Source organism: Polistes dominula, unplaced genomic scaffold (genome assembly GCF_049000335.1).
Source record: "Polistes dominula isolate Pdom_NZ unplaced genomic scaffold, Pdom_raw_medaka contig_168, whole genome shotgun sequence".
NCBI lineage: Eukaryota > Metazoa > Arthropoda > Insecta > Hymenoptera > Vespidae > Polistes > Polistes dominula.
The window spans coordinates 1-12,715 of NW_028301024.1; the positions used below are offsets into that span (position 1 = coordinate 1).

A 12,715-nucleotide genomic window follows, 5' to 3' on the forward strand; every position below is an offset into this window, starting at 1 on the left:
TAAAATTGTCTAAAAGACATAATATTTGTAAAATCGCTCTATCTAGCTTAGTATATGAGATATTTTTAAAAAAGTAAAAAAAGGTTGTAATTTGTTTTTTATTTTTTTAATATATCTCGAAAAATAAGGAAGATACAATATCTTTGAATATAACATTTTTTGTAGAAAATGAAATTGTCTACAAGACATAATATTTGTAAAATCACTCTATCTTGCTTAGTTTTTGAGTTATTTTTAAAAATGTAAAAAAAAATTCGAATTTGTTTTTTATATTTTTAAAATATTTCGAAAAGGAATAAAAATACAATATCTATATATATAATATTTTTTGTGGGATATGAAATATTAACAAAACATAGTATTTGTAAAATCGCTCTACCTAGCTTAGTTTTTGAGATATTTATAAAAATTAAAAAAACGTTGTAATTTGTTTTTTATTTTTTTAATATATCTCGAAAAGTAAGGAAGATACAATATCTTTGAATATAAAATATTTTGTAGAAAATAAAATTGTCTAAAAGACATAATATTTGTAAAATCGCTCTATCTAGCTTAGTATATGAGATATTTTTAAAAAAGTAAAAAAAGGTTGGAATTTGTTTTTTATTTTTTTAATATATCTCGGAAAGTAATAGAAAAACAATATATTTTTATATAACATTTTTTGTAGGAAACAAAATTGTCTACAAGACGTAATATTTGTAAAATCGCTCGATCTAGCTTAGTTTTTTAGATATTTTTAAATAAGTAAAAAAAGATGGAAATTTGTTTTTTTGTTTTTTAATATATCTCGAAAAGTAAGGGAGATACAATATCTTCGTATATAACCTTTTTTGTAGGAAATAAAATTGTCTAAAAGACATAATATTTGTAAAATCGCTCTATCTAGCTTAGTTTATAAGACATTTTTAAAAAAGTAAAAAAAGGTTGTAATTTGTTTTTTATATTTTTAAAATATATCTCGAAAAGGAATAAAAATACAATATCTATATATATAATATTTTTTGTAGGATATGAAATATTAACAAAACATAATATTTGTAAAATCGCTCTACCTAGCTTAGTTTTTGAGATATTTATAAAAATTAAAAAAACGTTGTAATTTGTTTTTTATTTTTTTAATATATCTCGAAAAGTAAGGAAGATACAATATCTTTGAATATAAAATTTTTTGTAGAAAATAAAATTGTCTAAGAGACATAATATTTGTAAAATCGCTCTATCTAGCTTAGTTTATAAGACATTTTTAAAAAAGTAAAAAAAGGTTGTAATTTGTTTTTTATTTTTTTAAAATATCTCGAAAAGTTATAGAAACACAATATCTTTGTATATAACCTTTTTTGTAGGAAATAAAATTGTCTACAAAACATAATATTTGTAAAATCGCTCGATCCAGCTTAGTTTTTGAGATATTTATAAAAAAGTAAAAAATAGTAGCAATATGTTTTTTTTTTTTTAATATTTTGAAAAATAAGGGAGATACAATATCTTTGTATATAACCTTTTTTGTAGGAAATAAAATTGTCTACAAAACATAATATTTGTAAAATCGCTCTACCTAGCTTAGTTTTTGAGATATTTATAAAAAAGTAAAAAAAGGTTGGAATTTGTTTTTTATTTTTTTAATATATCTCGGAAAGTAATAGAAAAACAATATATTTTTTATATAACATTTTTTGTAGGAAACAAAATTGTCTACAAGACGTAATATTTGTAAAATCGCTCTATCTAGCTTAGTTTTTGAGATATTTTTAAAAAAGTAAAAAAAGGTGCGAATTTGTTTTTTATATTTTTCAAATATCTCGAAAAGTAATAAAAATACAATATCTTTGTATATATTCTATTTTTGTAGGAAATAAAATTGTCTACAAAACATTATATTTGTAAAATCGCTCTATCTTGCTTAGTTTTTGAGATATTTTCAAAAATGTAAAAAAAGGTGCGAATTTGATTTTAATATTTTAAAAATATATTTAAAAGTAATAAAAGACATATATCTATGTATAAAACCTTTTTTGTAGTAAATAAAATAGTCTACAAAACATAACATTTGTAAAATCGCTCTATCTTGCTTAGTTTTTGAGATATTTTTAAAAATGTAAAAAAAGGTGGGAATTGTTTATTATATTTTTAAAATATCTCGAAAGTAATAAAAATACAATATCTTTGTACATAACCTTTTTTGTAGGAAATACAATTGTCTACAAAACAAAATATTTGTAAAATCGCTCTATCTTGCCTAGTATTTGAGATTTATTTTAAAAAGTAAAAAAAGGTGGGAATTTGTTTTTTATTTTTTTAATATATCTCGAAAAGTAATGGAAATACAATATATTTTTATATGACCTTTTTTGTAGGAAATACAATTGTCTACAAAATATTATATTATGAAAATCGCTCTATCTTGCTTAGTTTTTGAGATATTTTTAAAAAAGTAAAAAAGGTGAGAATTTGTTCTTTTTTTTTTAAAATATCTCGAAAAGTAAGGAAGATACAATATCTTTGTATATAACCTTTTTTGTAGGAAATAAAATTGTCTACAAAATTTAATATTTGTAAAATCGCTCTATCTTGCCTAGTTTTTGAGATATATTTTAAAAAAGTAAAAAAACGTTGTAATTTCTTTTTTCTTTTTTTTAATATATTTCGAAAAGTAAGAAAGATACAATATATTAGTATATAACCTTTTTTGTAGGAAATAAAATGGTCTACAAAACATAATATTTTTAAAATTGCTCTATATTGCCTAGTTTTTAAGATATATTTTAAAAAGTAAGAAAACGTTGTAATTTGTTTTTTATTTTTTAAATATATTTCGAAAAGTAAGAAAGATACAATATATTCGAATATAACCTTTTTTGTATGAAATAAAATTGTCTACAAGACATGATATTTCTAAAATCACTCTATCTTGCTTAGTTTTTGAGATATTTTGAAAAAAGTAAAAAAAAAGGTGGGAATTTGTTTTTTTTTTGTTTTTTTAATATATCACGAAAAGTAATAGAAACACAATATCTTTGTATATAACATTTTTTGTAGGAATTAAAATTGTCTACAAAACATAATATTTGTAAAATCGCTCTATCTTTCCTAGTTTTTGAGATTTATTTTAAAAAGTAAAAAAACGTTGTAATTTGTTTTTTCTTTTTTTAAATATATATTTCGAAAAGTAAGGGAAGATACAATATATTTTTATATAACCTTTTTTGTAGGAAATAAAATGGTCTACAAAACATAATATTTGTAAAATCGCTCTATCTTGCCTAGTTTTTGAGATATTTATAAAAATTAAAAAAACGTTGTAATTTGTTTTTTATTTTTTTAATATATCTCGAAAAGTAAGGAAGATACAATATCTTTGAATATAAACATTTTTTGTAGAAAATAAAATTGTCTAAAAGACATAATATTTGTAAAATCGCTCTATCTTGCTTAGTTTTTGAGTTATTTTTAAAAATGTAAAAAAAATTCGAATTTGTTTTTTATATTTTTAAAATATTTCGAAAAGGAATAAAAATACAATATCTATATATATAACCATTTTTTGTAGGATATGAAATATTAACAAAACATAATATTTGTAAAATCGCTCTACCTAGCTTAGTTTTTGAGATATTTATAAAAATTAAAAAAACGTTGTAATTTGTTTTTTATTTTTTGAATATATCTCGAAAAGTAAGGAAGATACAATATCTTTGAATATAAAATTTTTTGTAGAAAATAAAATTGTCTAAAAGACATAATATTTGTAAAATCGCTCTATCTAGCTTAGTATATGAGATATTTTTAAAAAAGTAAAAAAAGGTTGTAATTTGTTTTTTATTTTTTTAATATATCTCGAAAAATAAGGAAGATACAATATCTTTGAATATAACATTTTTTGTAGAAAATGAAATTGTCTACAAGACATAATATTTGTAAAATCACTCTATCTTGCTTAGTTTTTGAGTTATTTTTAAAAATGTAAAAAAAAATTCGAATTTGTTTTTTATATTTTTAAAATATTTCGAAAAGGAATAAAAATACAATATCTATATATATAATATTTTTTGTGGGATATGAAATATTATACAAAACATAGTATTTGTAAAATCGCTCTACCTAGCTTAGTTTTTGAGATATTTATAAAAATTAAAAAAACGTTGTAATTTGTTTTTTATTTTTTTAATATATCTCGAAAAGTAAGGAAGATACAATATCTTTGAATATAAAATATTTTGTAGAAAATAAAATTGTCTAAAAGACATAATATTTGTAAAATCGCTCTATCTAGCTTAGCTTTTGAGATATTTTTAAAAAAGTAAAAAAAGGTTGGAATTTGTTTTTTATTTTTTTAATATATCTCGGAAAGTAATAGAAAAACAATATATTTTTATATAACATTTTTTGTAGGAAACAAAATTGTCTACAAGACGTAATATTTGTAAAATCGCTCGATCTAGCTTAGTTTTTGAGATATTTTTAAATAAGTAAAAAAAGGTGGAAATTTGTTTTTTGTTTTTTTAATATATCTCGAAAAGTAAGGGAGATACAATATCTTCGTATATAACCTTTTTTGTAGGAAATAAAATTGTCTACAAGACATAATATTTGTAAAATCGCTCTATCTAGCTTAGTTTTGAGATATTTTTAAAAAATGTAAAAAAAGGTGCGAATTTGTTTTTTATATTTTTAAAATATCTCGAAAAGTAATAAAAATACAATATCTTTGTATAATTCTATTTTTGTAGGAAATAAAATTGTCTACAAAACATTATATTTGTAAAATCGCACTATCTTGCTTAGTTTTTGAGATATTTTCAAAAATGTAAAATAAGGTGCGGAATTTGTTTTTAATATTTTAAAAATATATCTTAAAAGTAATAAAAGTCATATATCTTTGTATAGAACCTTTTTTGTAGTAAATAAAATAGTCTACAAAACATAACATTTGTAAAATCGCTCTATCTTGCTTAGTTTTTGAGATATTTTTAAAAATGTAAAAAAAGGTGGGTGTTGAGGAATTGAGTAGGTTTAAATGAGTAGAACGCCGAGCAATTGCAGTGAGTGGTCAGATTTATTAAAACTGCGTACGAGTACACCGCGTGTCGGTTGAGATTTGAACTGAGTGGCCGTTGAGCGGACTACGTTCCGAACTTTCACTGATAATGCTTACTGAGTGGACTTGAGACGGCGTGATTATATTAATCACTTATGAATCGAACGATGCAGATTATATTAATCCCACCGAACCTGTGACTTTGTGAGAAGTCGTAGACAAAGCTGAGAAAACACGTGTGAATGGAACGAGTCGTCTTGAACTTATGAACAATGGCTGCCTGAGAAACCGGCGTCACGGCGCTTCTTCACCGCCGAGATGAGTTATGGCGAGTCTGCATTGAGCGACAACTGTTGAGCATTCTGATTGGGCCGATTAATTCCCAAACATTTCCGCCCGCCATCAGCAACGAAGTTGATGATGAGTTATGCTGCCTTCTGAGCGGCCACTGGGAGGACTGCGAGCTTGGTGATCGGCCTGGTGAGCGTTGTGGTAGCCGTCTTCAGCGATACCACCCTGGTGAGTCCATCCTCCCCTGGCAGCAATTTGAGTACCCTAGCCATGGGCCATTTTCCTGGAGGCAAACGCTCATCAGTAAGGAGAACGAGAGAACCTACCTTAATTTGATTGTGAGCGTGATGCCATTTTGAGATGGCTTGTAGTTGTTGCAAATATTGAGTTGACCACATGCGCCAGAAATGCTGAACTCGTTGTTGGATGAATTGCCATCTGGAGAGCCGGCTTGCTGAGATATCCAAGAGTGAGCCTTCAGGAACAGCATTGAGTGCCGTTCCGATGAGAAAGTGCCCTGGAGTGAGCACTGAGATGTCTGCTGGATCTTCACTGAGCGGTTCGAGTGGTCTAGAGTTGAGAATGGCTTCAACTTGAGCTAGGAGTGTGGGAAGTCTCCTCATACGTAAGCAGTGTGTCTCCGACTGATCTTCTGAGATGAAACTTCAGAGACTTGACTACTGCTTCCCATTTCCCACCCATGTGGGGGGCTGCAGGAGGGTTGAAATGCCACTGTGTATTGTCTTGAGCTAGCAGAGAAGAGATCTCCCGATGTCCTGAAGAGCTTTCTGAGAAACATTGCTTGAGCTTAACTTCAGCACCCAAGAAGTTGGTGCCACAATCAGCGTAAATGTCTGACGGGACACCCCGCCTTGAGGTGAAGCGTCTGTACGTTGCAATGAAACCCTCTGCTGAGTAATCTGAAACGACATCGAGATGAGCTGCCGAAGTTGATAGACAGACAAATACACAGATCCAACCCTTATGAGTCTTGGAGCCACGTCCCTTCCAAGTCTTGAGCGTGAGCGGTCCAGCGTAGTCAATGCCTGTGTGAGAAAACGGGCGTGATGGGGTGACTCGCGCCAGAGGTAGTTGGCCCATCAATTGCTGAGCACGGATCCCCCTGTAACGAGCACACACCACACACCTGAGAACATATGACTTCACTGGAGCTCTTCCTCCGATGATCCAGTAGAGTTGTCTGATGAGTGCCAGAGTCGACTGAGTGCCTCCATGCATCGTTTTCTTGTGAGCATGGGCGATGATGAGTTCTGAGAGCCTGGAGTTACGAGGGAGAATAGCTGGATGTTTTGCCTCGTACATGAGTTCGGACTTTGAGAGGCGACCGCCCACCCTGAGCACACCGCCGGCATCAATGAATGCGGTGAGTCTAGAGAGTGGATGCGAACTTGGCAGCTGAGATCGTCTTGAAAGCACTGAGATTTCTTCTGAGTAGTACGCCGATTGAGTGGCCTTGACCCAAAAGAGTCGTGAGTCTTCCATGCTTTTGGCTGAGATACAGGCTGCTGGTGTTGAGTCAAGCTCTCCTGAGAGCCTCTTGAGAAATCTATTGCAGAGAGCTGTAACTCGAAGCAACCTGTTGAGCGATGAGTATCGATGAATGAGATCCCAATGATAACTCGGAGAAGATCGTGCCGTGTGATGTGCAACACGAGAACGAGCTTCTTGCGCGCATGAGTCATCAGGAGTTGTATCGATCTGAGCTGGCCATGATGCCACTGATTGAGTGAGCCATGGTGGTCCCGTCCACCATAGAGAGTGCTTTTCCAACTGATCTGTGGTTATCCCACGCGATGCACAGTCAGCTGGGTTTGATGTGCCAGGCACATACCTCCAATGAGCGTTCCTTGAGAGTTCCTGAATTTTGATCACGCGGTTGCGTACGTAATCTTTCCATCTTGATGGATGAGCTTTGATCCATGTGAGAGTTACCTGAGAGTCCGTCCACAAGGTTGTCTTATTTATAATCATGTTTAGAGTAGCGCAAACATGATTCATGAGCGTTGAGAGTAGCAGCGCTGCTGAGAGTTCTAACCTCGGGATGGTTAGCCGCTTGAGCGGTGAGACCTTCGTTTTTGAGCAAATAAGAGAGACCTTGGCGCCAGTGGACGACGAGTTAACAATGAGATACACAACGGCTGCCATTGCGAATTGCGATGCATCAGAGAAGCCATGTAGTTCAACAGCTGAATTAGAGAGAGTGTTGAACCAACGTGGGATAGAGAGCCTGGCCAGGCTAATGAGATCTTGTCTGATGCTGAGCCATTGTGAGATGAGCTGTTCCGAGAGTGGTTCGTCCCAGTCGAGATTATGCAACCAGAGAGCCTGAAGAAAGATCTTAGCCTTAATTATGACTGGAGATGCGAAGCCTAATGGATCAAAAATTTGTGCTACTTCTGAGAGGACAAGACGTTTCGAGTATCGTTTGGAGGGAGAAGCCGAGATTGTCGAGAAGTCAAACCTGTCCTGTTGAGGTGACCATCGAATACCAAGGATTTTGGTATCGCAGTCGTTGAATGAGATGCCTGAGGTCTCGCCAAGCTCAGACGAGACCTCTCTCAACAGTTCCTGAGAAGTAGAGTGCCACTTAGCCAGCGGGAATCCGCCCGCATGGCAGAGCCGTATGAGTTGTTGAGCAGTCTCCACGAGCTGTTCCACTGTGTCGGATCCTCCGAAGATGTCGTCAACATAACGCCCATGAGTGATCGGTTTGACAGCAAGAGGATACTGAGAGCCTTCGTCTTCAGCAAGCTGAAGGAGCGTTCGTACAGCCAGGAACGGTGCTGATTTGGTTCCATACGTGACTGTAGTGAGCTGAAAATGAGATTCCTCCTGCTGTTCATTCACCCACACGATGCGTTGCAGATCCTGGTCATCTGGATGTATCTTGATTTGCCGGTACATCTTAGTGATGTCAGTCGCAAAGAGATACTTGAGTTGACGTATCCAAATGAGCAAGTCAAAGATGTTGAGCATCAGATTAGGACCAGCGTGCATGATATCATTGAGCGAGTGACCAGTGGAGCTGGCACTTGAACCGTTGAAAACAACCCTGAGCTTGGTCGTGGAGCTGTCTGGCTTAAGTACCCCATGATGAGGCAAATAGTAATGTGGCCTTTTACCAACTGAGATGTCATCGAGCTTGAGCATGTGCTGAGATTGTTCATACTCTCGCATGAACTGAGTGTACAATCGGTCGTACTGAGTGTCTCTGCCAAGTCGCCTGAGAATTCGTTGGAGCGATCGATGAGCTGTCTGATAAGAATCTCCCAAGACTGTTGGGGGCGATTTGAGAGGCATCCTGACGATGTAACGCCCTGTTGAGTCCCTTGAGTGAGTGGTCTTGAAGTGAAGCTCACACTCTTGCTCCTCAGGAGTAAGCGATGAGTTATCCGATGATGGAGGTTCTTCTTGGACCCAGAACCGTGTCAACAACTCTCGCAAGGACGAGTTTGATACCTGAGAGCTGCCGAGATGAGTTGTCCGTGCAAGCGTGACCGGTGCCTGAATTGGGCCTATGACCAACCACCCAAATATTGATAATTGAGCAATGGGAGTTCCTGCTGAGTACCTAATGATATTAGGCCTAATGAGTTGGCCGTAGAAGTCTGCTCCGATTATGACATCTACTGCCCTTGGAACGAGAAATTCTGGATCAGCTAGAGGTAAACCCTTCAGGTGTGGCCATTTGGGTTCCTGTTGAGTCTTTATGGCCGGCAGGATGGTGGTAACTGTCTTTAACACGTGAGCTGAAATTGTCACCGTGAGTGGTCTATACCTTGATTGAAGGTTGAGCGTGACAATTCCTCTTGTTTGAGACGTCCGTGTTCCACCGACACCATAAACGTCCAGCCTTGAGTGCCTACGTTGTAACTTGAGCTGCTGGGTGAGCTTTTCTGAGATGAATGAGATTTCTGATCCAGGGTCGATGAGCAGACAAACTTGAGTTGAAGAAGCGGCTGAGACGACTATTGCTGTTGCCGTGGCCAGCAATGTGAGATGACTGAGATGGGCTGAGTTAGACGTGAGATGATCGCCACTCTCAAAGAGCTGCTCTGAGCTTCATGCTTGAGAGGACTTGGATGAAGGAGCTGGTGTGCTAGACACCTCCTGAGCGGTCTGATAGTCATCTCCATATGGTTCAAAAACGATTGAGAGGTCGGCACCATGCAACAGGGTATGATGGTAGTTGTTGCATGATTTGCAATGCATTCGGCTATTGCACCTCCTTAAATTGTGCCTGCCTAGGCAATTGCAACACAGACTCCTTTCTCTGATCAACCGTACCCGTTGGTTGACCGAATAGCTTCGCATCCTTGGGCAGACTGCGATGTAGTGGTCTTGCCCACAACAGTCACATGGATATGCAGCTCGTGACTGAGCAGGACGAGAAGTCTGATGAGTAACAGGCCTTGATGAGCTGACTGAGGGTTGCTGAGAGGCCTGATGAGAGCTTGTCCGAGTGGTCTTAGCCCCTTTATGCACATTGGGCTGAGCAGGCGTGGATGAGGATTCTATAGTCTCCAATGTGCGGGCACGAGCGACCAGAAATTCGGTGAGCTGGCTGAGTGTCGGGAATTCATCTGTAGATGCAAGAGATGTCTCCCACCTCTCGCGAGTGTCCTGATCGAGCAGTCCAGTGAGCAGAGTGACCATGAGACAATCATTATTGCTCTCCACTGTGAGTGTCCTGAGTGCCTGAGTAGTCTCGTTAATAATATTGACCATTTTAGTCAGCGATGTGGCTTGGCGCCTTTGCATTGGTTTGAGATTGAGAAGCCTTTCGAGATGAGATTTGATTATCAAACGTTTGTTCTCAAACCTTGAAGTGAGCAATGTCCAAGCCGATTCATATGATGAGTTGTCTGGAGTTATGTTAGCAATGATCTCGTAAGCCTCTCCCTGCATCGCTGACTTGAGGTACTGAAACTTTTCTAGATCACTGAGATCCGAGCGGTCTGCTATCACTGAGCTGAACATGGCCTTGAAATCAGGCCATTTCCGGCAGTCTCCACTGAATGTTGGCACTGTCAATTCAGGGAGCCGGGAGCGGGCACGAGCACCATCGTCGGCTGAAGTAGTGGGCTGAGCGTTCTGAGTGATTCGTTCCTTAATGCGACCAAGCAATCGTTTTGTCTTGACCATCAATTTTGTCTCATTGATGCTGACCCCCTCCTCGAGATAAGGATGGCTCATCTGGTTGGGAGGCCAACTACATACCAGTTGAGCGTGCTCTAGGCGGAACGATCCATGGAGCTCATCTAGCTGTTCGAGCAACATGGTCACCTCTGTCAGGGTGATCGTTTCAGATGCGTCACTAACCTGACTAAATATATCCTCTATTGACACGAGGATCTCCCTCTGAGCTTGCACACGCAATGTTAATTCAGTACTGAGTGCCGCAGGCGATTGGCTTCTTGACCGGGTGCCTTGGCCATGAGTGGACGTCGAGGGTACCGTCAGGCTGGTCGCTTGAGCTGTCTGAGAGGTCGTTTGATCATCACCACTGCTTGTGGTCTTGGCCTTTTGGTCTTCATCCCGCACAAGCACCATTGTGATAATTAAATGAGAAGTCCGTAGAGATAGTCACTGTTTATTCGAGATCGTACTGAGAGTCACTGATAATAAGTAGTGCCAATGAGAGAACAATGTCGCAAGAGGTAACGGCACTATTTGGTAAACACCGCGAACGAGATGACAATAGCCCGCTACTCGGGAGTGAGAGTGGGGGTAGTATTCGCGGGTCGCGCGAAGCGAGTGAGACGACACGTACTCGCAAGAGAGATGGCTATATCCCGCCCTACTCGAGAGTGAGAGAGGGGGGTGCTCACGCGTCACACTAACGCGAGCGTGGGACTATTTCTCGTGACGTAAGAGCGGGCGTGAGACGGCACTACGTCACGCGTAGCCACACAACTTGAGATGGCACTATTTCGCGCGAGACAAAGCGACTGAGATGGCACTACTTTTCCGAGTAACAGAGATGGCGTGACACGGCACTACGTCACGCGTAAGAGCACTACTTGAGCTGGCACTACTTTCCCGAACAAAGGAAATGAGATGACGAAATATACCGCACACAATGAACTTTACCGAATTTTTATAAATCTGCGCTGCAAATGCTCGATCCGGCTCGAAGGACCAAATGTTGAGGAATTGAGTAGGTTTAAATGAGTAGAACGCCGAGCAATTGCAGTGAGTGGTCAGATTTATTAAAACTGCGTACGAGTACACCGCGTGTCGGTTGAGATTTGAACTGAGTGGCCGTTGAGCGGACTACGTTCCGAACTTTCACTGATAATGCTTACTGAGTGGACTTGAGACGGCGTGATTATATTAATCACTTATGAATCGAACGATGCAGATTATATTAATCCCAGCCGAACCTGTGACTTTGTGAGAAGACGTAGACAAAGCCGAGAAAACACGTGTGAATGGAACGAGTCGTCTTGAACTAATGAGAAGACAATAGCTGCCTGAGAAACCGGCGTCACGGCGCTTCTTCACCGCCGAGATGAGTTATGGCGAGTCTGCATTGAGCGACAACTGTTGAGCATTCTGATTGGGCCGATTAATTCCCAAACAGTAAAAGGGGAATTTGTTTATTATATTTTTAAAATATCTCGAAAAGTAATAAAAATACAATATCTTTGTACATAACCTTTTTTGTAGGAAATACAATTGTCTACAAAACATAATATTTGTAAAATCGCTCTACCTAGCTTAGTTTATGAGATATTTTTAAAAATGTAAAAAAAGGTCGGAATTTGTTTTTCATTTTTTTAATATATCTCGAAAAGTAATAGAAAATACAATATATTTTTATATAACCTTTTTTGTAGGAAATACAATTGTCTACAAAACATAATATTTGTAAAATCGCTCTATCTAGCTTAGTTTTTGAGATATTTATAAAAATTAAAAAAACGTTGTAATTTGTTTTTTATTTTTTTAATATATCTCGAAAAGTAAGAAAGATACAATATCTTTGAATATAACATTTTTTGTAGAAAATAAAATTGTCTACAAAGACATAATATTTGAAAAATCGCTCTATCTTGCCTAGTTTTTGAGATATATTTTAAAAAGTAAAAAAACGGTTGTAATTTGTTTTTTCTTTGTTTTAATATATTTCGAAAAGTAAGAAAAATACAATATTTTCGAATATAACCTTTTTTGTAGGAAATAAAATTGTCTACAATACATAATACTTGTAAAATCTCTCTATCTTGCTTAGTTTTTGAAATATTTTAAAAAATGTAAAAAAAGGTAGGAATTTGTTTTTTATATTTTTAAAATATCTCGAAAAGTTATAGAAACACAATATCTTTGTATATAACCTTTTTTGTAGGAAATAAAATTGTC

The 12,715-nt window shown here is 36.1% G+C and overlaps 2 protein-coding genes across 2 annotated transcripts; both read right to left on the minus strand.

Moving 5' to 3' along the window:
- Window positions 1-5,775: 5,775 nt before the first annotated feature.
- LOC149031938 (uncharacterized) lies at window positions 5,776-7,966 on the minus strand. The gene is made up of 2 exons (XM_089174213.1): window positions 7,812-7,966; window positions 5,776-7,675 (listed from the first exon to the last, which is right to left on the minus strand). The coding sequence occupies exons 1-2, from the start codon at window positions 7,830-7,832 to the stop codon at window positions 5,918-5,920; spliced, it is 1,779 nt and encodes a 592-aa protein (XP_089030339.1). The 5' UTR covers window positions 7,833-7,966; the 3' UTR covers window positions 5,776-5,917.
- Window positions 7,909-10,903, minus strand: LOC107073627 (uncharacterized). The gene is made up of 3 exons (XM_089174268.1): window positions 9,638-10,903; window positions 7,971-9,400; window positions 7,909-7,918 (listed from the first exon to the last, which is right to left on the minus strand). The coding sequence occupies exons 1-3, from the start codon at window positions 10,901-10,903 to the stop codon at window positions 7,909-7,911; spliced, it is 2,706 nt and encodes a 901-aa protein (XP_089030394.1).
- Between the last annotated feature and the right edge of the window lie 1,812 nt (window positions 10,904-12,715).

Bases quoted from the DNA above. Each gene is read 5' to 3' on its own strand.
- LOC149031938 (XM_089174213.1), bottom strand. From the start codon at position 7,832: ATGGTCACCTCAACAGGACAG. The intron at 7,676-7,811 runs GTTTGACTTCTC...ATCTTTCTTCAG, and splicing joins TGGTCACCTCAACAGGACAG to GCTCTCTGGTTGCATAATCT.
- LOC107073627 (XM_089174268.1), bottom strand. From the start codon at position 10,903: ATGGTGCTTGTGCGGGATGAAGACCAAAAGGCCAAGACCACAAGCAGT. The intron at 9,401-9,637 runs GTACGGTTGATC...AGCTCAGAGCAG, and splicing joins GCTATTCGGTCAACCAACGG to CTCTTTGAGAGTGGCGATCA.